General features: G+C 45.0%; 1 protein-coding gene across 1 annotated transcript; it reads right to left on the reverse strand.

Moving 5' to 3' along the window:
- Window positions 1–315: 315 nt before the first annotated feature.
- TLR7 (toll like receptor 7) lies at window positions 316–26,083 on the reverse strand. The gene is made up of 3 exons (XM_059678853.1): window positions 25,868–26,083; window positions 25,432–25,522; window positions 316–4,078 (listed from the first exon to the last, which is right to left on the reverse strand). The coding sequence occupies exons 2-3, from the start codon at window positions 25,465–25,467 to the stop codon at window positions 935–937; spliced, it is 3,180 nt and encodes a 1,059-aa protein (XP_059534836.1). The 5' UTR covers window positions 25,468–25,522; window positions 25,868–26,083; the 3' UTR covers window positions 316–934.

Here is a 26,083-nt window from a genome sequence, read left to right on the forward strand (position 1 = left end):
GAAAACAGACCACTTTGCTTCCATGTGTTAACAGACCGTGCCCACCGATGGGAAAGCTGTTTCTCACCATTCCCTCATGGAACCCAGCCACAGGCCCAAGGGAAAAGAGCTGCTAGTGGCTTTTTCACAGGCAGCCAATACTCTGCACAGAAGGGGGCGCTAGATGACATTGAAGTAATTAGTTGAGGAGTTACGGTTTTTACTTCACTATTTAACTCTGGTACATTCCGTGTCATGTAGACAGATCCCGGGTTGTTGTTGTTGTTGTTGTTGTTGTTGTTGTTGTTGTGTGTGTGTGTGTGTTTATGTCCTATTTATATACATGCCAGTACTTCCTAAAAGTGGAAGTGTAGTTCTTAATTTCAGGATTGCGTGTGTACTTAATAACCACAAGTACAGGAGAATCAGGGCCCCATCTCCTCTACTTGCCACCCTTCTCCCAATGGGATTTCATCCAGGAGCAGAAGGGAGAGAATCAAATGCCAGTGGAGGCACAGAGAGATGAGAAAGATGATTCATTGCATTACATAAATCCCAGTTTCCAATTCCTTTGTCATGTATTGGTGATGCCTTTCGGATGTTGGCAATCCCAAGTGTTGGAGGTTTAAAACCACTCCTGGTGAGACATCTTTGAGAAAGTCTGGGCAGCCAAGCCTCTCCTTCATAAGTTAGGCAGTCACATTTTTGCAGAGTAGAGCCAGTGATGGCGAACCTTTTGAGCTCAGCGTGCCAGCATTTTGAAAAACCCTAACTTAACTCTGGTGCCGTGTCACATATAGAAATTTTTTGATCTTTGCAACCATAGTAAAACAAAGACTTATATTTTTGATATTTATTTTATATATTTACATGCCATTTAACAAAGAAAAATCAACCAAAAAAATGAGTTCGCGTGTCACCTCTGACACGCGTGTCATAGGTTTGCATCACTAAGCTAGACTGTCTCCTTGAACACCCGGCTATAGGTCACATGATTATCTGTGGCCAGGGCATTCTTCAGGCACTGCCAGAAGTACGGGTGAGCCTGTGGGTTTGTTGGCCACTCAAGGACAGAGCTCCCACAGAGCCTCTTCCGGAGCTGGAGGAACTTGGACTTCTGAAGGGGTTTCTCAAGGAAAATCAAGATAATCACATCCACTTTTTCATCTATGAGCCTCTGATGGGACAAGTAGAAGGCTATCTTAAAATTCTCAGTCTTTGCATACTTGTCTGTCATCACGAACACCGTCTTTTTGCTAAGCTGTATGCTCTGGGTCAGGTTTTCCAGAACTGGCTGCCCGGGCAACCAGTCCCTTTCCTCGAGACATAAATTGAAATGCTTCTCTTTCGGATCTTCCAATCTGGCTACCAGCTCATCCAAAACCCACTCCGTCACTGCTGGGTCTTTAGTGTCATATACAATAAAAGCATCATAGCAAGAGTCTGGGGATATCAGGCGCTGATACCCCTTTATTTTGGCCTTACAGAAATGGTAACTATACCACACGTCCCAGAAATAGAGGTGGCTCGCTGTCATCACCACCATGAGAAAGAGAGCGGCCGAGATGGAGAGCGAGAACAGAACCAGGTTGGTGAGATCTAACTCACAGGTATACAGATCCAGAGAGACCACACTTTGGCCCTTGTGTGCTCCTGGCCCCACACAAGTCACATCGGTGGCTAGGTGAGGAATAGTCACCTCGGTATGGTTAATCCACCAGACAAACCACACAGCATCACAGGTGCACAAGAAGCGATTGTGATGCAAAAGCAACATCTCCAGTTTATTGAGGACGTTTTCTGGAAAGCTAGTCTTTTGGATGATCTGTATTTTATTGGAGCTGAGGTCAAGATAGCGCAACTGGAAAGCATCTTGGAGAAAAGACTTGGTCAGATACCTGATGAGATTATTGTGAAGAATTAGTTTCTGGATGCTGCTCGAACAGTTGGATAATCTCTGAGGGACCGTCTTCAGCAGGTTGTAGCTGAGGTCCAAAGTTTCTAGATTCTTCAGATACTGGAGTTTCCCCCAATTGAAAGACTTGAGCCCATTTTTGACCAAAAGGAGAGTCTTTAGCTGTGGAGGCATACCATCAAAAACTCCAGGAGGCAAGAAACTCAGGGAATTTGCAGAGATATCCAATTCCTCCAAGTTGACCAGATTCTTGAAGAAATTTAAGTATCTGTCATCACCATCTCTCCATAAAATATCCAAATGATTTCCTCTGAATTCCAGAGTTCTCAGGGATTCGCTCTCCATGGTCCTGCTGGTGGAGGTAGAGATGGCATTGTCATTCATCATCAGTTTCTTGAGAAACTTGAGGTTCTTGGTAAAGTTTAGCATGTGAGTAAGTCCTTCTGATTGAAAATAATGGCTGTTACTACTTATATCTAGAACTTCCAGGCTGTGCAACCCATCAAAGGCTGTTGAGTAGAGTAAGTCAAGCCGGTTGTTAGAGAAGTCCAAATATTGCAGCTGCACTAAAGGCTGAAATTCACTCCCATTAAGAGTTTGGCTGATGCTATTTCCTGACAAGTTTAGGCATTTGAGGAAAGAAAGATGCTGAAAGTCAGAGGACCTGATGAAAAATATGCTATTTTTACTTAGGTCCAATGCCTGCCCATATTTGTAACACTCGTCATTAAAACTCAAGAAAGGAGGTTCTTTGTTTTTGTATCTGCAACTCCTTGCATCTTCATCATATTTGAAATAATGTAATTCTTCAAAGAGCCGGGGCTCATGAAGTCCTACAGAAGTTCTAGTGTTAGAGCAGAAGCCAACTTCACTTGCATCTCCTGAAGGTGATATTTTATTCACGGAAAGGTCTATCCTTTTCAATGTTTGAAATTGTTCGAATATGCTGAGGTTAGCAATTTTGATAAAATTGGTGCCCAGATCAAGAACTTCAAGATTGGTGAGATTGTGTATTGGGGAGAGATCAACGAATTTCAGCTCCTTAAAGATGTAGCCTCTGATGTGCAAAACTTTGAGGTTTTTCAGGGAAGAAAACGCATCTGACAGTTTCATATACTCATGATAGACCTGAAGTTCAAAATTGAAAGACAGATCCAACTGGACAAGGTTGGGAAGAAAATGCAAAAATTTGGCATCCCCGATTTCTCTGGCCAAGTAGTTTTGGGAAAGATCTAGTTCCTTAAGTTTGTTGAGGTTTTTAAACCATCTTTGGGGCACAGTCTGAAGAGAGTTACTGTGGAGACGTAAAACTTGTAATTCTGTCAACCCATCAAAAGCATTTGGATGGATCTGGAGGGGAGAATTGTTTGCACAGGGTGTGCAAGGAAATGGGACGTTATAACAGCGCGGGCAGTTCCCACTTAGGTCAAGAAGTTGCAGTTGATTGAGGTTCTTAAAATCATCTTCTTGGATTTGTGTAATGATGTTGTTGTGAAGATAGAGTTTTGTTAGAGCAGATGGCAACACTGCGGGAACAGCCGTAACATTGTTATCTTTTAGGGAGAGCAGTTTTAAATTGAGCAGTTTTTGGAAAGCATCTCTTTCGATGAAAAACGAAACGTTACAAGGATTGCGATAATAACAGTTTTGGCCCAGGTAGAGTTCTTCTATGTTGGCCAGTTCCGTTAGATTGCTCTTGTGGATGGAAAAGATGTTGTTGGCTTCGAGGCTCAGCAGCTGTAAGCTGGAGGGAAGACCCAGGGGTATTTCTAAAAGCTGGTTTCCGTCCAGGTAAAGGGATTTTAGATACGCGAGTCCACTAAAGCTCCCGGGGTGAACCTGTAGTTTCCTGGTGCAAATGTTGTCTTTCGGCCCCAGTCGAATGGGTACGCAGTTGCATCTGAAATCGATCTCTATCAGCTGGTCCAGCCGTTGGAAGGAGGCGGGAGAGATGTCTGGTATGTGATTGATGGTGAGGGTGAGGTTGGTGGTGTTGGTGGGAATGCCTTCAGGAATTCCCGTCAGATGCTTGTCCGTGCAGTCCACAATCACTTGGGCATTTGGAGTATCCACACTGACATCACAGGGCAGAGTTTTAGGAAACCATCTGGCCCCAAGCTTGGAAATGAGGATCATGTTAAAAAGGATAAGAAATTGTCTCTTCCAAGTCCGCAATGGAAACACCTGAAAGTTGAAGAAAGAACAGATCACCATTCTACAATAGAACAGAATCAGAACTGAACATTCCTGTTTGCTGTCTCTCTTTTTAAAATCAACAACTCAGCTCTGGCCAGGGTTACCAGTTGGTTAGGCGTCGCCCCATACACCAAAGGGTTACAGGTTTGATTCCCAGTTAGGGCACAGGCCTGGGCTGCAGGCTCCATCTCCAGTCGGGATCGTGGAGGAGGCAACCCATCAATGTTCCTCTCCCTCTCCCTTCCTCTTTCTCTAAAAATCAATAAACTATTCTTTCAAGAAATAATAAAATAAGCAACTCAGGTATTTTCTCAACTGTCTAAACAGCACCCCCACCCATGATTGTATTTGTCAGTCACTGAGATTCATCATAATTCCGCTACATATTTAGCTTTTAGCATCTTAGCTTTCAGTGACATCGCTTTTCAGGTGCTAGAAGCGGCATTTTCCTGTTCACCGTTATCTAAGTGCTACAATGGAAGAGAAATCAATTAGCTGCCAAAGTGTGAAACTTGGGGGTGAAGGAATGTTAAAATGCAAATACATCCGGGAAGAAAAAACATTAAGACTTTAGTGTGGCCCTGGCTAAGTAGCTCAGTTGGTTAGAGCATCATCCCGATACACCAAGGCTGTGGGTTCAATCCCAGGTCAGGGCACGGACAAGAATCAACCAATGAATGCGTAAAAAATAAGTAGAACAACAAATCAATGTTTCTCTCTCTCTCTCTCTCTCTCTCTCTCTCTCTCTCTCTCTCTCTCTCCCTCTTTCATTCCTCTGTCTCTAAAATCAATAAATTCTTTAAAAAGACTCTAGTACAATTAATGTTTGCTTGCTAAGTTTGCTCTGGTACACATTACAAGAATCTTTCACAATATTTGAACCACTGGCTTTCCTCTTGGATTAAAAACAATGTTTTTAATCGTCACCTAAGGGTATGTTTTTATTGATTTTTAGAGGTAGAGGTAGAGAGATAGAGAGGGAATGGGGAGAGAAAAACATTGATGTGAGAGAAACATCGATTGGTTGCTTCCCATACACGCCCCAACTGGGGATCCAACACACAACCTAGGTATGTGCCCTGACTGGGAATCAAACCCACAACCCTTTGGTGTATGGGACGACACTCCAACCAACTGAGTCCCCTGGCCAGGGCTCCTCTTGGATGTTTTTTACAAATCATCACCAAGGTGATTCTGGAATGAACATTTTCACATTGAGTTTATATTATATAAATTTGGAAAGGAGTAGAGAGTCAGGCATTGCCTAGGTGGCCCCTAACGGATGGAACAGGATAGATACTGAGGCGAGTGAAGGCAGGAAAATTGGGACATCTGGGAACCTACCCTTAATGAAGTTTCTTGGGCATTCGGGTTTAACACAAGAGACACTTGGACCCTGGGGAGAAAGACCTTAAAAGGGAATATGGAAGCACTGAAGAACTTTGCTAATCACCCTATCACCTTGAAGCTGCCCTGCCTTTTTTTTTTTTTAATATATATTTTATTGATTCTTTACAGAGAGGAAGGGAGAGGGATAGAGAGTTAGAAACATCGATCAGCTGCCTCCTGCACACTCCCTACTGGGGTTGTACCCGCAACCAAGGTACACGCCCCCGACCAGAATCGAACCTGGGACCCTTGAGTCCACAGGCTGACGCTCTATCCACTGAACCAAACCGGTTAGGGCAAAGCTGCCCTGCCTTTGAGGGTGGTTGAACCAAGGACTTGCTCTCAAGTTTCATCATTTCTATCAATACTTCCCTCCAGACAACTAGATTGCAGATGGGCCTGTCTCTCTGATTCCCCTTCTCCTCTACAATCCACTCATCAAATGGCATCAGAGCATTTTTTTTGTAAACATGAATCAGATCAAGTACAATGGCTTCCTATTACACGTTGAATGAAATTCAAAGTCTTCACCATGGCTTAGATCATGAATGTCCTGACTCCAGCCCACCTCTCTGACCTTGAACCGTCTTTCCCCTTCTTCGATCACATGCCAGACATCTGGCCTGCTTTCTGTTCTGCATTTAAGCCAGTTGTGACACTTGCTGTTCCCTCTTCCTGAAATGATCATTTTCTTCCTCTTCTCACAGCCAAGTCACTGCCATCTTTGAGGTGATGGCTTCACTGACACATTATCAAAGAGGCTTTCTTTGGCCAAATAATCACCCCCTTCCGCCCATGTAATAACAGTGATAATAACAATGACAGTAACATCTGTGACCTTAGGTAGCACCTACTGCAGTGATGGCGAACCTTTTGAGCTCAGCGTGTCAGCCTTTTGAAAAACCCTAACTTAACTCTGGTGCCGTGTCACATATAGAAATGTTTTGATCTTTGCAACCATAGTAAAACAAAGACTTATATATTTTTTAAATATATTTCTTTATTGATTTCAGAGAGGAAGGGAGAAGGAGAGAGAGATAGAAACATCAATGATGAGAGAGAATCATTGATTGGCTGCCTCCTGCACACCCACCACTGGGGAACGAGCCCACAACCCAGGCATGTGCCCTCGGCTGGAATCGAACCCAGGACCCTTCAGTCCTCAGGCTGACGCTCTATCCACTGAGCCAAGCTGGCCAGGGCAAGACTTATATTTTTGATATTTATTTTATATATTTAAATGCCATTTAACAAAGAAAAATCAACCAAAAAAATGAGTTCGCGTGTTACCTCTGACACGCATGTCGTAGGTTCGCCATCACTGACCTATGTATGCTGGGCATCATTTTCAGTGCTTGGCATACATTAACTCATTTAGTCATCACCATAACCACATGAGGTGCTACTAAAGGTCCTCAATCCTTACCCCGAAACTTTGGGGCTTGATGTGTTTTGGAATTCAGAGTTTTACAGATTTTAGAAGATAATATGATGCATGTACCCCCATACAATGCAATACTCCTAACATGGCCTGGGGCAGCATTCCCTAATCCAGTGGTTCTCAACCTTCTGGCCCTTTAAATACAGTTCCTCATGTTGTGACTCAACCATAAAACTATTTTCGTTGCTACTTCCTAACTGTAATGTTGCTACTGTTATGAATCGTCATGTAAATATCTGATATGCAGGATGGTCTTAGGCGACCCCTGTGAAAGGGTCGTTCGACCGCCAAAGGGGTCGCGACCCACAGGTTGAGAACCGCTGCGGCCTAATCAAACACAACCATTTGTTCAGTGAAGCCCCAAACTGCCCCTTTAAGTGGGATTTAAAAAAGAAGAGAAAAGGAAGAACTAGCTCATTCAGTTCCGGTCAAGATTCACCCTCACGTGAGCTCAGATCATGGTGTGTTGGCCATCCATGGAGTTAGGGCACAGCTTTCAGCTTGGGGATTTTGGAGTCACAGGCCTCTATCACTATCTCCATTTCACCGACGAGTCAACTGAGGCACAGAGAGGTATGCGTACTCTGTGCTTGACGGCCCTGCTGATGTCCTTCGTAGCCTTTAGCACGATGAGAAATCACGCTGCTGATAGTTTATGCGCTATGATGGATATGCTCAGTGTCCATTCTGCATGAGAACGTATGCTTCCAGAGAGAGCAGGGCTGTGCCTATCCTTGTGTGGAACAATACCTGGCAGTTAATTAGTGCTCCATGATGTGTGCTAAATGCACGAGTAAATGAATAGTGGAATAAAGCAAAACACTTAAAAGATAGTTCTCCTTAAAGTAGGTTGCTTCAGGCTCTACCCCCAGACTCCCCAGGGTCATGTTCTGCTGCTTCTATTTGCTCCAGGATTTTTTGGAGGAAAGATGTAAGAATATCTGCTTTTGTAATGCTCGGTTGAAGCCTGTCTTCTTTAAGAAGTCTTCTGGGATCAACCCAGACAGAAGTCACTCCTCCACCCACATCTCCTATTGCAGTGATCACATGTGAGCTTGGGAAAAGAGCTCGGGATTGAGGGTTGAAGGAACTGGGTCCTTGTCCTGGCTCAGTAGTTCACTACCCTTGTCCCCTTCTGAGGCAGGCCCTGTGCTCAGAAGACCACCCCCTACAAGAAAATGACAGACACAGAAACAACAACATGGGCTACACCAAGGACCCAGACAAGCCTCCTGGACCAAGACAATGAACCAGAACCAGAAAGTTCTGCAACAATTCCTTAGCTAGGAATTGTACCAAGTATCTGTGAGAAAGAATTTATTTTAAGAAATCAGAATTCCACTGACTCATATTCATTCATTCATTTGATAAATACTTCTTGAATACCTACCAGGGGCAGCAGACATACTCTCTGCTCTTAAAGAGCTCAAAATCTAGTGGAGGAGAGAAATATATAGATGTAAAATACATTGAGACAGCATGGAGGGACCTGGAGAGTATTATGCTAAGTGAAATAAGCCAGTCAGAGAAAAGGTAAATATTACATGATCTCACTTAGAAGTGGACTCTAATGAACAAAAACTGACAAAATAGATCCAGAGACATGGAAGCATGGAATAGAGTGAGGATCCTCAGAGGGGATGGGGGGTGGGGGAGGGAAGAGATCAACTAAAGAACCTGTATGCATATATGCATAACCCATGGACACAGACAACAGTGGGGAGAAGGCCTGGGGAGGGGACAGTAGTGGGGAGGAGGGGGCCAATGGGGTAAAAATGGGACATCTCTAATATTTTCAATAATAAAGATAAATTTTAAAAATACAGTGTGGAAAGACCATTAGTTCTTTCCAGATTAATATGCCAACACTTATATGCATGTAGCTTAATTATATGTTGTTTTTATTCCATGTGGTATTTTCTGATACTTCCAATTGATTCTTTTTTTTCTCATAGAGTCCAGAGATTGTTATATATCTCCCAATATCTTTCCCCCCTGTCTCTCATCTCCTAGTGATAGAGTCTCCATTTGTATCTGGGCACATGCCACTCTGAAAAAAGAAAAAAAGATTATATTTTCCAGACTCCTTTGCAGCTAAGGAAGACCAAGAGACTAAGTTACAGCCAATGTGAAATGAAAGGAAGTGAAATGTGAAATTTCTGGGACATGTCCTTTAACAGTGGGTCTGTTCCCTTTCCTTCTGTCTATTTCTTTTTAAAAAATATATTTTTATTGATTTCAGAGAGGAAGGGAGAAGGAAAGAGAGATGGAAACATCAATGATGATAGAGAATCATTGATCAGCTGCCTCCTGCACACCCCACATTGGGGATCGAACCCACAACCCAGGCATGTGCCCTGACCGGGAATTGAGCCATGCCTTTCTGGCTCATAGGTCAATGCTCAATAATGGCTCTGAACTGCCAACTTCCAGTTTATAAGAAATCATAAAATTATTATGCTAAGCCAGTGTTAATTGGATTTTTTATGGCATTTTTTTCTGTCTCTATTTTTAATTGGAAATTTTATTTCTATTGGATATAAATGCAAACCTAGTTTTAGCCAGTGTAGAATTTAGAACTGGGAAATAAATTGCTGCCATGAGAGAATCTAAAATATGTGATATTGATGTCATCAATCTATGAGTAAGAAAGACCCAGATATCGGAGGCTGGAAAGCTGGGCCCCAGTGATGCCATCACAAAACACTTGGCACAACCACCACCCATGCTGTCTTGGAAGGCAGAACATTCCAATTGTGACTGTTGTTTTTCCACTTTATTTAGATACTAGTGGCCCGGTGCATGAATTCGTGCACATTGAAAGGAAATTAATTAGAAGAAATATTTTAATAATGCTATTCTCCCGTTCTCTATAATAGAAGTGTCAACCAAATTCATAATTGACAATGAAAGATCAAAACACATGCATGTGATTGGCACCAGCAAGAGCTTTAATGTATTGCACATGCACAAGCCAATTTAGCCTTTTATAGATATAGAATAAACTTGCTTAATTAGACCTGCTTTCTGGTTTAGCTAAACTTTTCCCAGCCCAGCGAAGCACCCCAACTTCCCTTTCAGGTAATTGTCAGCAACACAGCAGTAAATATCAACATGAAGCAGATTATTATTGCAGATCATGCAGGGAGTACAAAGGGTAAAATATTTAACTGCAGCAGTGTTTGACTATATTCTGCGCAGTGAGAAAACCTGAAGTCATTTTCAAGGTTCACCATTTCTTCTTTTCCGTTGGGTCAATTTTCTAAGCTTTCTAAATCTCCGTTTTCTGGCTAATGAAAAGACAATGGTATTCCACTGAGTCTCCTATCTGTCTACTCTAGGGCTTCTGTGAGGATCAAATGAGATGAGGCACGGGAAAATGCTTTACAGACATTTGGTTGAAGTGTAAACTGTTTGCACCTGGCTATAAAGCAAGTTGTGTTCCCGGGCTGAAGAAACTCCAAGGAGGCTGGTCACTAGGGAGAGGAAGCCAGGCATTGCTATGTGACATCATTACCTGGCGCCCACAGTCACTGTTTTGGGGCTGGGTTTGGCTGTGGGCTACATTTTGCACCATGGAGTCTCGGTAGCATTGGCTGTGATTTGGTGGGGTGTCGCTCCAGGATGGTGGCAGTGCCTGTATCTCACTTGGGGTGCTGTTTCTCTGTAAATGGCCAGTGTGCGTCATGGCTGCTCCTGTGTTAAGTGTCTGCCCCCTGGTGGTCAGTGCACATCACAGTGACCAGTTGGATGGTTGGATAGTTAACATATTAGCCTTTTATATATATAGATAATTGACATGAATAATATTGTATTAGTTTAAGGTGGACAACATAATGAGTGTGTGTGTGTGTGTGTGTGTGTGTGTGTGTTTTGAAGTGATTATCACAGTAAGTCTATTTAACATCTATCACCTCAAGTAGTTATAATTTTTTTCTGGTGATGAGAACTTTTTAAAATACATATATATGTGTGTGTGTGTGTGTATATGTGTGTGTGTATTTTATTTATTTCAGAGAGGAAGGGAGAGGGAAAGAGAGATAGAAACATCAATGATGAGAGAGAATCATGGATCAGTTGCTTCCTGCACACCCCACACTGGGGATCAAGCCCACAACTTGGGCACGTGTCTTGACCGGGAATTGAACCAAGACCTCCTGGTTCATAGGTTGACGCTCAACCACTGAACCACACCGGCCAGGCGACACTAACTATATTTCAAGTGCTCAGAAGCCACAGGAGACTGGAGTCTGAGCGTGCAGTTATAGGACTTTTTTTTCATTCCAGAAAGTTCTATTGAAGAACATTGGCCTGGATCGGGGTTGGCAAACTTTTTCTGTAAAGGGCTGTAGAGTAACTAACTTAGGCAACATTCTGTGGTGCTTAAATAACTTTTAGAATGTAACTAATTAAAGTCACAAAACCACTCTTAGCTCACAAGCCCTACAAAAGCAGGTGGCGGGACAGATTTGGCCCACAGGCTGCGGTGTGCAGACAAAAAATCTCAAGCTGCGGTAAACTTATCCATGGAATGAACTCGAAGCAAAGTCTGTCCGAGACTGCAGAATCTTAGAAGAAATTCCATTACCTGCAAATCCTGTAAGTCGGTTCACATGCCGCTAACTTCAACCAATAACATTTAGCCAAGCATTTCATCCTCATTCCAGTTCTTTTTATATATATATAAAATAAAATATATATATTTTATTGACTTTTTACAGAGAGGAAGGGAGAGGAATAGAGAGTTAGAAACATCAATGAGAGAGAAACACCGATCAGCTGCCTCCTGCACATCTCCTACTGGGGATGTGCCCGCAACCAAGGCACATGCCCCTGAGCAGAATCGAACCTGGGACCCTTCAGTCCGCAGGCCGACACTCTATCCACTGAGCCAAACCGGTCAGGGCACCTCTGTTCTCCTTTAAAAGCAAGAAATGTTTCTAAGGGCAGTTAGATGTGCCAACCCCTTTATCTGTGTTAACTCATTAAATCCTCCAGTCCTATAAGGAAGGTACTAGGTCCTCCCCATTTTACAGATGGAGAGACTAAGGCTCGGAGGAGTGCAGTCACTGGCTTAAGGTCACATAGCCTCCAGTTCTAAGAGATTTGCAGTGACTGACACAGAGGCATCACAGGTTCAATTTCGGTCAAGGGCATGTACCTTGGCTGCAGGCTCCTCCCCAGTCCAGACCCTGGATGAGGCACGTGCAGGAGGCAACCAATCCGTGTGTTTCTCTCACATCGATGTTTCTCTCTGTCTTTCCCTCTCTCTTCCGCTCTCTCTAAATATCAATGGAAAAATATCCTCGGGTGAGGATTAATAAAATAAATAAGGGAATAAAAATTTTAAAAATTAAACAAGGGTTGAGCAGGGCCAGTGTCACTCAGTTGGTTGAGCTCATCCCATGCACCAAGCAGTCGACGGTTCCATTCCTAGTTGGGGTGTGCAGGAGGCAGCCGATTGATGTTTTTCTCTCATCAATCTCTCTCCCTCTCTCTCTCTCTCTCTCTCTCTCTCTCTCTCTCTCTCTCTCTCAACCAATAAAAACATATTTTTTTTTAAAGAAGAGGGGTTGATGTGGGAAAAATGCCACAGAAGGAAAGGGTGTGTCAGCAGAAGGCCATGGGAAGTGGAGCTGCAGAAAGGGTCCTATAGATTAGCTTTCTCAGAACACTGTCCCCTTGAACCTGAAACCCCAGCGAGAGTGCAGAGCGTGGTGCTCATTTGTCTCTCCTGGGCAGACACAGCCAGAATGGGGCTGCCCCTGTCCTGTGCTCAATAGTCGAGCCCCAGCTCAGTTGGCCCTTGGGATGTTATATGCCAGACCAGACGTCTCTTGGCTTTCTGCCAGCTGCATGCCAGCCTTTACCGCAGAGAAAAGAGCAAGTTTATATTCCAAGATCCATGCCAAAGGGAAGATCAACTATGAGATGGCTGGGTTCTGATTAAGCAGGTGAGGGGGGGGAATGAATGGAGCCTTTCTAAATGTGTTACTCCAAGAGAAATAAGACCTTTGAGGCTTCCTAACGTCAAAGATCATTTCACCCGGCCAGTGTGGCTCAGTGCTTGAACACTGACCCATGAACCCAGAGGTCACTAGTTCCATGAGCAGTCAGGGCACATGCCTGGGATTGGGGTTCAAGCCCCAATAAGGAGCATGCAGGAGGCAGCCGATTGATGTCTCTCATCGATGTTTCTATCTCTCTCTCCCTCTCTTTTCCTCTCTCTCTCAAGTCAATAAAAAAAAGATAGTCTTGAGAAGATGATGGAAAACTGGGAAATATTTCTTGATTCCAATGGAAATTTTCTTAAGTGTGGAAACTTCCCCTTTTAAACCATTGGAAACTACGTGCTTCAGACTGAAGCTGGGACCTTAGCTTCAACCACCATTATTTTTAAATGTAAGAGTTCATTCAGCATTGAGCCACACCTCTTTTGTCATTCGCTACAAATAATCCACATGATTTTGGTTTTGCCTGCTGTTTGGGGCCACGATTGCCTAAAGACATGAGTCTTTTAAGAACGTGATATGTAAAACAGCATAATACACCATGACACAGGCCCAGCTTCGGTAATGAACCATAGCTAATTACACATGCAAACACACTGGATAAATTTGGATGCCCAATTAGCAAGCTAATTATGGTAAAAACGAGGATGTTTGATTTTGTGTGCACAGGTGCTCTATTCTTTCAGTAAATCATCTCTTTTTGTTAAAATGGAAAATGTAGAATGCACATTGAACAGTCTTCAATCAGTCATGTTTTTGTTCTGTTATAGGAGCTTCCTTTTATCACGTACTTACTATGTGCCAGGTGCTGAGGTAGACACACAGCTTTTTGTGTGTTTTTTTAATATAAAAATATATTTAAAATATATTTTTATTGATTTCAGACTGGAAGGGAGAGAGAGAAACATCCATGATGAGACAGAATCATTGATTGGCTGCCTCCTGCAACCCCCACACTGGGGATCAAGCCCACAACCTGGGCATGTGCCCTACCGGAATTGAACCGTGACTTCCTGGTTCATTGGTTGACGCTCAAACACTGAGCCACACCAGCCAGGCAAAACACACTGTTTATATTACACCATGGAGCCCTGACAATGGAATTTAAGAACATATAAATATTTCCATTTTGTTGATGAGGAAGCAGAGATTGGAGGGGCAATTTCAAACCAAGATTCAAGTTCTGTTTTGGCCAATCACCTTCAAGTTGCCTCCTCTAGTTACAGCCAATGCATTTGGGATAATGTGAGTCTGCATCTTGGTTAATTTCCTTTGCAGTGAAATGGTCCTTGGTAATGTAATGTTTGGATGTTGTATTACAGTTGTTATAGAAAAGTTTCCAAATACTAAAAAAGGTATTTATGATTTTGTAGAGAAGTACGGGAGTCTTGGTTGGAAAGTCAGTAAGGAGGAAATTCCAAAAAAGGAGTGGGCTGAAGGCGGCCTGCCCTGTTTATGGGAATTCCGGCTTAGGGGAGTTTGGCCAATGGCGGCCACTCCTAATTGTTCCTTGACCTTTCCTAACAAGTCTGTGTACATGCGGACTCTCAGGTGTTTACTGGAATCTTTACACTTACACTTTGGGTGTCATTGCTTAAAGGACACTGCAGGCACACATGTCCTCCCAAGATTACTTACCCTACTGATTGTATCTAAAAGATAAACTTTGCCCTGGCCGGCTTGGCTCAGTGGATAGAGCGTCAGCCTGTGGACTGAAGGGTCCTGGGTTTGGTTCCGGCCAAGGGCACATGCCTGGGTTGCGGGCTCGATCCCCAGTGGGGGGTGTGCAGGAGGCAGCCGATCAATGATTCTCCCTCATCATTGGTGTTTCTATCTCTCTCTCCCTCTCCCTTCCTCTCTGAAATCAATAAAAAAATATATTTAAAAATAAATAAATAAAAGATAAACTTTATCTCAAACTGCTGCTACAATAAAAGTCTAAAGAGGCAGGCGATCGAGGCTATCTGGTTCCTTTAGCCAGGCAGTCCCTTAGCTTCTCTTTCACAGTAAATGTGTCAGAGTAATCATTCATCCATTGCTCAGGATCTGCTGGTCAGCCCTGGCATGATTTGAGTGAGGAAAAAAAGAGACTCTTTGAATGATTTTTTTTTTTTCTGGGAGTTCCCCAGATGTCATTCAAAACATATCATAGAAGCTAATATTCAAGACTCCCCACCAGTGTCCTTCCTCATGCCTCCATACTTTCCGAACATATAACTTGGAAAGGATTCCCACTTTGCTTTTTCCAAATTAATCTGTTTTCACGCACTTTTTGTGAAGACAGTTCTCTCCCTCTATGCCTTTACTAAGCTGCTTGAGCTATCACAAAATGGATGATATATTTCTTATGAATCGAATCTGATGCCCAGCAATGCTATGCCAGGATAGTTTCTGAAGTTGCATATTTAAAGGCATGCTGAGCTCTACCTTCATAATAAAAAATTCCATGCTCATGTAGTCACTCAACAAACATTACTGGGCACATACTCTATGTAAGGCACTGTGCTAGGCAAAGTAGGGAACTGTGACGAGCCAGACACCGTTCCTGAGCAGTTAGGGACCAAATGCCCTGCTGCCACATCTCAGGAGCCAGGTGTATCGCCAAGCCACAGGGCTCTCCGCCACCAGGGCAATCCATGGTGAGAACAAGAAGTTGTAGGTCAAGGCCATTCAGGCCTAAAGGTAATGTGCCCGCCCACTTTTCAAACAACAGCTTGAAGCAACAACTCTTCATAGTGGCAAAAGGAATTTTCTTGGATGCATCACTTTTGTGGCAGGACTCCAGCCTGTATTCCGAGCTGAATTCTCCAGATTTTACATCCATGTTAGATTCCCACCAGAAGGCCTGTGGTCATAGAGCCGTGAGGCTGATAGGAAGACACATTCACCGAGATGTTTATAACTGCAGAGAGTATTTTTATCTCCGAGACTTGGCAAGTTCACAACAGACGCACAGATGCAATCTGAGGGCTCAGAAGGACAGATGGCAAGAGTGAGGAAGTGAGCTTCAGTGGTTTGCATCTCACAATGAGTTAGAGGAAGCCCCGGATTAGTCTGACTTCTCATGTTTATTCTTTCTGGGGTTAGCACCCTCTGAACCGAAAGTCAGATCAGGAGTCAGCCACTGTCTGAGGCCAGGCTACGGACCAAAACCTCCTAAATCTCGACTTTCTCATTGGCAAACGGTGGAGGTTGAACTAACTTACCTCAGTGCCCCTTTTCTTTTCTTTTTAAAAAATATTTTTTTATTGATCTCAGAGAGGAAGAGAGGGAGAGAGAGAGAGAGAGAGAGAGAGAGAGAGAGAGAGAGAGAAACATCAATGATGAGAGAGAATCATGGATCGGCTGCCTCCTGCATGCCCCCACCAGGGATCGAGCCCACAACCCGGCATGGGCCCTTGACCGGAATCAAACCCGGGACCCTTCAGTCTGCAGGCTGATGCTCTATCCACTGAGCCACACTGGCTAGGGCAGTGCGCCTTTTCTATTGTGGTTATTCTAAAATGCCGAGGCCTGCCCTGGATCCCCCCGAAATTTCTCTGCCAGGATGTGGGTGCTTTCCGAGCCACCCAGAACCTCAGGCTGTCAATGTTTCCAACCGGTCTAAGCCAGCGGTTCTCAACCTGTGGGTCGCGACCCCTTTGGCGGTCGAACGACCCTTTCACAGGGGTCGCCTAAGACCATCCTGCAGATCAGATATTTACATGACGATTCATAACAGTAGCAACATCACAGTTATGAAGTAGCAATGAAAATAATTTTATGGTTGGGGGTCACCACAACATGAGGAACTGTATTAAAGGGTCGCGGCCTTAGGAAGGTTGAGAACCACTTACTAAGCAAAGCTTCCAATCACCAGGGACCTTCTAAGGATTTCCCAGAAAGGGGAAACACAGGCACCTAGCGCGCCTCTGTGTAATAGCGAGCAGCACATGTCTTCGGCTCAAACACGTTGACTAGTGTTACTCGGCTCCCTGGAACAGTCAGAATGCGAAGAACGGGATGGCGGTCCCTCAATTTGGGGAAATGGTTGAAAATGGGAAACCACCAAGAGTGGGACCTGCCTTTAGAAGGATGGTAGAGCTCTAGGTATTGAAATGAAAGGCTATGCAAGATAGACTATGAAGTTGTAAAAAGGTTAAGTCCATTTTTAAAGGAGAATCGCAACATATCGTGTATGATCCCTTTATGATGAATACACACACGCACATTTGCTTTGTGTTGCAGAGAAAAGTATGGGAGAACACATTAGAAACTTTAACAGTGATTTCTATATCCTTCTCTACTCTGAGTTTTTTTCTTTTACAAGGAATATGTATTTTTTAAAAAAAAACATTCTATAATTTACAGAGGAAGTACTAAATCCTCATCTCATCATAATAATGGGGAAGGAAATTGTGAAAAATGAAAAACTCAACAGGTATTTATTAATACTTGCTATGTGCCAGGTTCTGTTTTTGTTGTTGTGAATCCTCACTCGAGGATATTTTTTCCATTGATTTCTAGACAGAGTGGAAGGGAGGGGGAGAGACAGAGAGAAACATCAATGTGAGAGAAACACATCCATTGGTTGCCTCCCACATGCACAGCGGCCAGGGCCAGTGATGGAGCCTACAGTGAGGTACATGCCCTTGACTGGGAGTCAACCCCACAACCCTTCAGTCTGAGGGCCGACACTAACCAATGAGCCAAACCATCTAGGGCCAGGTACCTGCTCCTAAGTGTTGAGTCACATCAGTGGAGGAAACAGACAAGATCCCTGCTCTTCTGGAAATTATGGTCTCCAAATACTAAACTCAAAACTATCCTATCTTATAAAAGGCTAATATGCAAATTGACCAAATGATGGAACGACTGGTTGCTATGATGTGCACTGACCACCAGGGGGCACTCAACGCAGGAGCTGCCCTCTGGTGGTCAGTGCGCTCCCACAGGGGGAGCACTGCTCAGCCAGAAGCTGGACTGATGGCTGGTGAGTGCAGCTGTGGTGGCGGGAGCCTCTCCCGCCTGCGCAGCAATGATAAGGATGTCCAGCTGACGGCTTAGGCCTGCTCCACAGGGCCTAAGCTATCAGTGGGGCATTTCCCAAGGGCACCTAAACTGCTAAAGGGCGCAGGCTGGGCTGATGACCACCCCCCCCCCCAGTGCGTGAATTTTCATGCACCGGACCTCTAGTATAACTAGTAAATTATGTGGGCTGTTAGGTGATACGTGTTATGGGAAGAGAAAAAGTAGGGCAGGGTGAGGGGGATCAGGAATCTGAGATGGGGTTGAGACTAGCAGTAGGGTGGGTTGGGTGGCATCGTTGAGAAGTTGACATCTGAGCCAAGATCTCAAGGAGAGGAGGAAGCTGGCTGTGCAGATACATCCAGCGAGGAAGCATTCCAAGCAGAGGGAAGAGACTAATGCAAAGGCCCCACGGTGGGAACATGCTGGAACATTCATGAACATGGCAACAAAGCCAGCAGGCCTGGTGCAAGGGGAGGAGAAGGCTAGGAGATGAAGTCGAAGGAGGTTGGGGGAGGGGGGTGCAGCACTGCCGCTGAGACTGTAGGGCCTTCTCAGCCCTTCCCAGGATGGTGGTTTTCACTCTGAGGGGCATGAGGATCCACTCAAGGTTTTGAGCTCAAGAGTGATGTGGTCTGACTTAGATTTTAGAAGGATATGCTGGTTGCTGTGTCGAGAAGAAACGATGAGGGGCAGGGGGGAAACCCAAAGACCAGTCAAGAGGCTATTACAGCCCTAGCTGGTCTGGCTCAGTGGGTAGAGCGTTGGCCTGGGGACTGAAGGGTCCCGGGTTTGATTCCAGTCAAGGGCACATGCCCAGGTTGCGGGCTCAATCCCCAGAAGGGGGCGTGCAGGAGACAGACAATCAATGATTCTCATCGTTGGTGTTTCTATTTCTCTCTCCCTCTCCCTTCCTCTCTGAAATCAACTATATATATATATATATATATATATATATATATATATATATATATAAATTATATATATAATTTTTTTAAAAAAAGAGGCTATTACAGTAATTCAAGCAAAAAAAAAAAAAAAAAAAAACCCAGCTGGCAGGGGTGGAGGTAGAGAACTTGCCAGGTCCTGGATGTGTTTCAATGTGAAGCCAAATGAAATATGACTTCAAAGTTCTTGGAAAAATGTGAGGAGAGGGATTAGAGACAGCGGATTTCTGGGAAGTTTCTTGCAAGGGGGAACAAAGATGCTGGCAGGCGTTCCCAGGGCCAGTAGGGTCAAGTGAATTTCTTTTCGGATGGGAGAAGCAAGAGTATGTTGTAATGCTGGCGAGAATGACACCCTTCAGGTCATGAGAGCAAATAAGAATAATACATGAATAATAAAGAGGATGATGCTGTAAGAGAGGAAAGGAAGGAGGCTAAGGTGCTGACGCTGAGCAGGCGAGCAGAAGCAGACCCAGTGCACCAGGGGGCACGTTGGCCTTAGCTAGGGGCATAGACATTTCATCCTTAGTTTAACAGTCCAGCCTGGCTGGTGTGGCTCAGTGGTGGAGCCTCGACCTATGAACCAGGAGGTTATGGTTCGATTCCGGGTCAGGGCACATGCCCGGGTTGTGGGCTCGATCCCCAGTAGGGGGCGTGCAGGAGGCAGCCGATCAATGACATTTCTCCATTTCTCTCTCATCGATGTTTTCTTCTCTCTCTCTCCCTCTCCTTCCTCTCTCTCTCTCAAAATCCATTAAAGCTTATTTTTCAAAAAGCCAAGTTGCCCGAGTTGAAACGGAAGTGTTGGGATATGCATTTCCGGTGGAGGAAGTCACTGGAGCCAAACTGTGGAAGCAGGGGACCCTGTCCTGGCGGGAGCCTGCACGTGGATGGCTGGGCTGACCTAGAGGCGAGGGCTGGCTGGAGAGTAACGAGAAAGGGACAGGGCAGAGAGGAGGAGCGGGGCGCCATTGTTGGAAACCCTTCCATTTGATTCACTAACCTTTCGCCATATTGATCTGGCACTGAGCTGCCTGAGAGCGAGACGTGCCTGGCGTACATCCCCTCACGGCTAACTGAGCACCTCAAATTAGGGAAGTTACTTAAGTGCTATTTGTTTTATAGACAAAACCTCTGCTGGAAATTTCCCTAATAGATATATGACCAAAGATCCTCTTCTTGCACATTTCGAAATATTTCTAATTATAGGCTAATCTCTGTAGAGTGTCATTACCACAAATGGCCAAGTCTCATTATCTAACACAAACTAAAGTACAAGAATATTGCCCACTTACTTTGAGAAAAAAAAAAGAGATTTTTTGTTATCGATTTCCCACCATTGTAGCCCAACAGACTTCGCTTTCAAAATAAAAGAAGGAAATGATATAAAGCAGGCTTACATAAGCTAGGAACTCACCAGCTGTCCTGCATCACAACAGGCAGCAAAGACCGTAATATTTCAACACTTATTTAACCTTACACCTTTTCACTTGTTTTCCATAAACCACGAGCAGCACAGTTTTTCCTGTAAGGCCAGTCAGCAAACAGTGTATGTTTCACAGGCGATTGTCTTTGTCACAACCACTTGACCCTCCCAGAAGTCTGCCATTGCAGCGCAAATGCAGTTACAGACAATACACAAATAAGACACCTATTTGTGGGCACTGACATTTGAGTTTAATACAACTTTTACACGTCGAGAAGGAATATTCTTCCTTTCACTTTTTCAATCTCTTCAAACATAAAGAAACATTCTTACCTTGTGGGCTAGACAAAGGCTGGTGGCAGGCTGGGTCTGGCCCACAGTCATAACGTGCCAAGCCCAGACCTTAACTTTGGGGGGTGTCTAAGACATACATGATCTATTCTTGGGGTCCTAACTGTTACAGAGAAACCCACGGGTCCAAAATGACGTCACTCGTGCTAAAAGCCCATGCTACCGAAGCTAGATTTCACACTTGATCTGATTGCAGTTTCAGCCTCTCCCAGAAACATCATCCTAATCTCCCAGTCTTGAATTTGCTGGTCCGGCACCAGTGAAGTGACCTGTGCTGGTGGGAGCTCTCCATCCCCCACAGGAAGAGGCAACCTGCATGGCAAACCCTCCGGTTCTCCTCCCCCAAGGAAAGATGCCTGGGCACAGGAATTGTCCTTTCACCCTGGCTCGGGAGTTTAGTTGGTTGGAGCATTGGGCCAATACACCAAGGTCTGTGGGTTCAGTCCCCAGTCAGGGTTCATACAAGAAGCAAACTGATGAATGAATGCATAAATAAATGGAACAGCAACACACTCTCTCTCTCTCTCTCTCTCTCTCTCAAGTTAATAAAATAGAATAATCCTTTCTTTTGTTTGTTAATAGCCCCCTTGCCCCACCCTTCTTCCTATAAAACTTCCCATTTAAAATATATATACATATATATTTTATTTCAGAGAGGAAGGGAGAGGGAGAGATGGGAACCGGGTAGAGGGGAGCTATGGGGGGAAAAAAGAGGAACTGTAATAATCTGAACAATAAAGATTTAATTAAAATTTAAAAAAAAGATCAAGAGAACAACAATAACAAAAAAGAAAAGAAACATCAATGATGAGAGAGAATCATTGATTGGCTGCGTCCTACACGCCCACCACTGGGATTAAGCCCGCAATCCGGGCCTGTGCCCTGACCTGGATTCCAACCGTGACCTCTTGGTTTATAGGTCGGTGCTCAACCACTGAACCACACCAGCCAGGCAAAACTTCCCATTTTGTACAACCCCTTGGAGCACCCTTCTCCTTGTTAGATGGGATGCTGCGGATTCATGAATCACTTAATAAAGCCAATTCGATCTTTGCATTTACTCAGTTGAATTTTTTTTAACCACGTAACACATTTATTCATGTAAACCATCATCACAGATTAACTGGCATTTAGTAAGCATCTAGCATGTGTATTTAAAACATCAGGAATATATGATAATTACCCATCTGTAGCTTGCTTTTTTCCATTTATCTTTATATCATGTGTATTTGCTTATGTCATTCAGTATTATTTTAAAAAATGATTTGATAGCTACATAATATTCCACTCAACGGTGAAGTACAATGAATGAACCCCTCCCCAACACTGGACAGGAGAGATTCCGTTTGCCATGCTGCATAGACTATCCTTTTATTATTATTTTGTTGTTGTTAATCCTCACTTAAGGATATTTTTCCAATGATTTTTTAGGGAGAGTGGGAGAGAGAGGGAAAGACAGAGAGAAACATGGAGGTGAGAGAAACACATGGATCGGTTGCCTTCTGCATGAGCCCCGACCAGGGCCCTGGCCAGGGAGAAGCCTGCAACCGAGCAATGTGCCCTTGACGGGAATTGAACCTGGGACCCTTCAGTCCTCGGCCGACACTCTATCCACTGACCCAAACCAGCTAGGGCCATACACTATCTTTGTAAACAGTATGCCACATTGCTGATCATTTCTTTAACAAGAGATTTGAGAAGGGGATTTCCATATCAAAAGACCAGACCTTTAACTATTAAGAAGGTGCCATCATTTCCTGTGCTTTCTGGCCCTTGTATTGCTTCTCTTAAAAAATTTTTCCACATCTCTTCTTTAAAGAGACATACCAACTTCTCCTTTTTTGTTGTTGTTAAGTAGTAAGATATCACAATGGAAGCCTGCATTCCCTGCGTGTTCCCTAGGTAACTGTTGGGCTGGGTCCCCGACATGGCTTCCGGAGTCAGGTGCCCGGTCAAGGCCATTCAAGGCCATTCAGTCAAGCTCCCCAGGGCTTGGAGCTTCTTCCTCAGGGCCTCACGCACTGCTTCCTAAACATGAAGGCCTCAGCATGATGCTTGGCTTGTAAGTGGTCAACAAACATGAGCGCCTTTTTTTTTAAATATATTTTTATTGATTTTTTACAGAGAGGAAGGGAGAGGGAAGAGAGCTAGGAACATCGATGAGAGAGAAACATCGATCAGCTGCCTCCTGCACATCTCCTACTGGGGATGTGCCCGCAACCCAGGTACATGCCCTTGACCGGAATCGAACCTGGGACCCTTCAGTCCACAGGCCGACGCTCTATCCACTGAGCCAAACCGGTTTCAGCATGAGCTGCCTTTTTAAAAAATATATATTTTTATTGATTTCAGAAAGGAAGGAAGAGGGAGAGAGAGAGATAGAAACATCAATGATGAGAGAGAATCATGGATTGGCTGCCTCCTGCACGCCCTCCACTGGGGATCGAGCCTGCAACTCGGGCCTGTGCCCGGATCAGGAATTGAACTGTGACCTCCTGGTTCCTAGGTCGACGCTCAACCACTGAGCCACACCGTCTGGACCAAACATGAGCTGTCTATCCATCCTCCATGCCATCCCTCAAGGGGCAAAGGCTGGTGTGGGCATGGGTTTGCAGAAAAATCGCCATCTGAGTTTCTAGGAAATGAAACTCTAAGCAGTTGTCTCCTTTGTAACATAATAAACCCGAAGTTAACTCTTCATCAGACCTTAGACACACAGGGAAGCCCTGGCGCCAGCCTTCAGAGCTACAAGTGGGAGTGGGCTCCTGGTGAGTGTATCCTATCACGTCTGATTCGGGCGACAGAACCACTTCAGAAAAAAGGCCGCCGATGTGTTTTTCTGATAATATTCGGCAGACCTCACAACTCACACTGCTTGCAAAAGGCTTGAACCTATACGCTGTTATTTGAGCCTCACAATGGCCCTAAGATGCAACCGGAAAGGTATTCCAATGCTCATTCGATAATCAGAGAAACTGAGTTTCAGGGGGCTCGGGGGATAGGTCCCCCAGCTAGCAACCGAGTCAGCCAGCACTGACAGGCTCACTGGGCAAAGCTGTCAGGCTCCCCTGAGCCACCAGACCTTGACTTTGGGGCATCTGAGTCCATCCGCCCAGTTTTCAGATTCTTGCTCAATCCGTTTAGTGAGAATGCCTCACCCTTGCTATCTGGTCAAGCTTGCTATCCGATCCCTACCTCATCCCTGCCCCCTCCTGGCTGACAACTGGTCTCCCTGGCCCACTCCCAGCGAGGATCCTGGCAGCTAGGTTTCTCCCACAGGCCCCTAAGCCTGATGCTCCCTCCTAGTCATTTTCCACCCACCGAGCCTGCCTCTGCTCCTTGCCTGTAAATCCCCACTCGTCTGCTGGCTTTGGGAGTGAGCCCAGTTCTATGCCAAGTTCTCTTTTCCCCTCTCACATAGTCCCTGGACAGTCTGCGTTCATAGCTTTAACTACTGCCCAGCTCTGGTTGTCTTGTCTTTCATTTTTTCAAACCCATTTTTTAAAATCCTCACCTGAGGATATTTTTTCTGTTGCTTTTCAGAGAGAGTGGAAGGGAGGGGGGAAGGAAGAGAGAGAGAGAGAGAAAGGGAGAGAAAAGGAGAGAGAGAGGAAGGGAGAGGGAGGGAGAGAGAGAGAGAGAGAGAGAGAAAGGGACAGAGAGAGAGAAACATTGACATGAGAGAGACACATCAATTGGTTATCAATTGGTTGCCTCCTGTACTCAATCCAACCTGGGCTGGGATTGAACCTGCAACCCAGGCAGGTGCCCTCAACCCTTGACTGAGAAACGAACCTGCGACCCTTTGGTGAGCAGGCCAACGCTCTAACCACTGAGCAACTCTGGCCAGGGCTCAAATCAACTTCAATTTTCTTTTTTCCTCTTCACACACAGAACTTCTCCACACACCTTTTTTTTGCAGCTACCAACTCACTTAATCTTGACCAGGTACCATTTTATCCCTAAAATTCTGCTGGCATCAAAATATGACAGCTGACCAGTGTGACATCGAGAAAATGCTGACATAGCGGCACTGAAACGGCTAAAAGTAGGACAAGCCTCCCCGCCCCCCTTCTCCGTGCTCAGAAGCAGGTGCTCCCAGACCCTGCCTGGCAACTGTACGAAAGGCAGTCACCTCAGGTGACAGTGAAACACTGCCATCAGGGAGCCTGCTATGATGGGACCCCAGTGTCATGTACCCCCCCACACCTCTCTCTCAGGTGCTCTCATCATTGAACATCAGGTCCAGCCGATACAAATGAAGACACAAGCCTTAGCCGGCTGGGCTCAGTGGATAGAGCATCAGCCTGCAGACTGAAGGGTCCCGGGTTCGATTCCAGGCAAGGGCACATGCCCGGGTTGCAGGCTCAATCCCTGGTAGGGGGCATGCAGGAGGCAGCCAGTCACTGGTTCTCTCTCATCAGTGATGTTTCTCTCTCTCTCTCTCCCTCTCCCTTCCGCTCTGAAATCCATGAAAATCTATCCGTAGGATGAAAAGCATTGGACCCAGAGAAGCTATTTTCCCAATGCAAACATCTGCCCCTCCTCAGTACAGCACACATGGACGCTCACAGGAATCGGACAGAGCGAGTGTTAATCAATCCGAAATTACAACATGCCCTGTGCTTAATATTGATGGTGAAATATCACCGAGAACTTGTCCCCAGCCAATCGCCAAAGTAAGGATTCCTCACTGTTGCTCTTGCCAGCTGATTTCAGTTCTTCCCGAGATTACAGATAACACCTTTTAGGGATATCTAAGCTCGTCTTACCATCTTTAGTCTTCTTCCGGAAGGAAGTGTAGACATCTGGTTGAAGCCAACAGGTGTCCAGGTCAGCCGGAGAGGCGCCCCATAGCATCAACTAAGAAAAAGAGAGAACACCAAACTGGCCACTTAGAACACCAACCCAGCACCGTAGCCTCAAACAGGCTGGCACACTGCTCCACCATGCGCTGCTGGGAGCTCCTCGCAATGACATTGACTTCCTCAAAGTCACACAAATCAGAGACAAACTCCAGAGAGCCAGGCCTAACAATATTAGCAGTCTGACTTCCTCTTCGAAGAACTGATCTTTGCGACCCACATTTCTCTTTAAGTTCGAAAAAACATTGTTTGGCCTATGTCTTGGGTTCCCTCCCCTCCCTGCTCCCTAACAATGAATGGCTCCTCTATCCAGTTACTTAAATGATCCCAAAGTTCCCAATACCTTTCTTGGTGGCGTGGCGTGGGTCCCTGTCTGGGGTCTTCTGAGATGAGGAGGAACAGGAGGTGTAAAGTCACAGACTCCGGGCTGCCAGACCTGGAGTGAGTTTCCAAGTGCAAAGACAAGGTTGGTGGGTAGGGGGAGGAGCATGACTATTCAAGCCGCCCCAGACATGAGATTTGCAGAAATACCAGGTTCCTCTTATTTCCACCTCCATAA

This window comes from Myotis daubentonii, chromosome X (genome assembly GCF_963259705.1).
Source record: "Myotis daubentonii chromosome X, mMyoDau2.1, whole genome shotgun sequence".
Lineage (NCBI taxonomy): Eukaryota > Metazoa > Chordata > Mammalia > Chiroptera > Vespertilionidae > Myotis > Myotis daubentonii.

What these genes read in the sequence shown, in the direction of transcription:
- TLR7 (XM_059678853.1), bottom strand. Translation starts at nt 25,467, where the DNA reads ATGTCTACACTTCCTTCCGGAAGAAGACTAAAGATG. An exon ending in CCGGAAGAAGACTAAAGATG is followed by an intron (nt 4,079 to 25,431) that starts GTAAGACGAGCT and finishes TTCAACTTTCAG; the next exon opens with GTGTTTCCATTGCGGACTTG.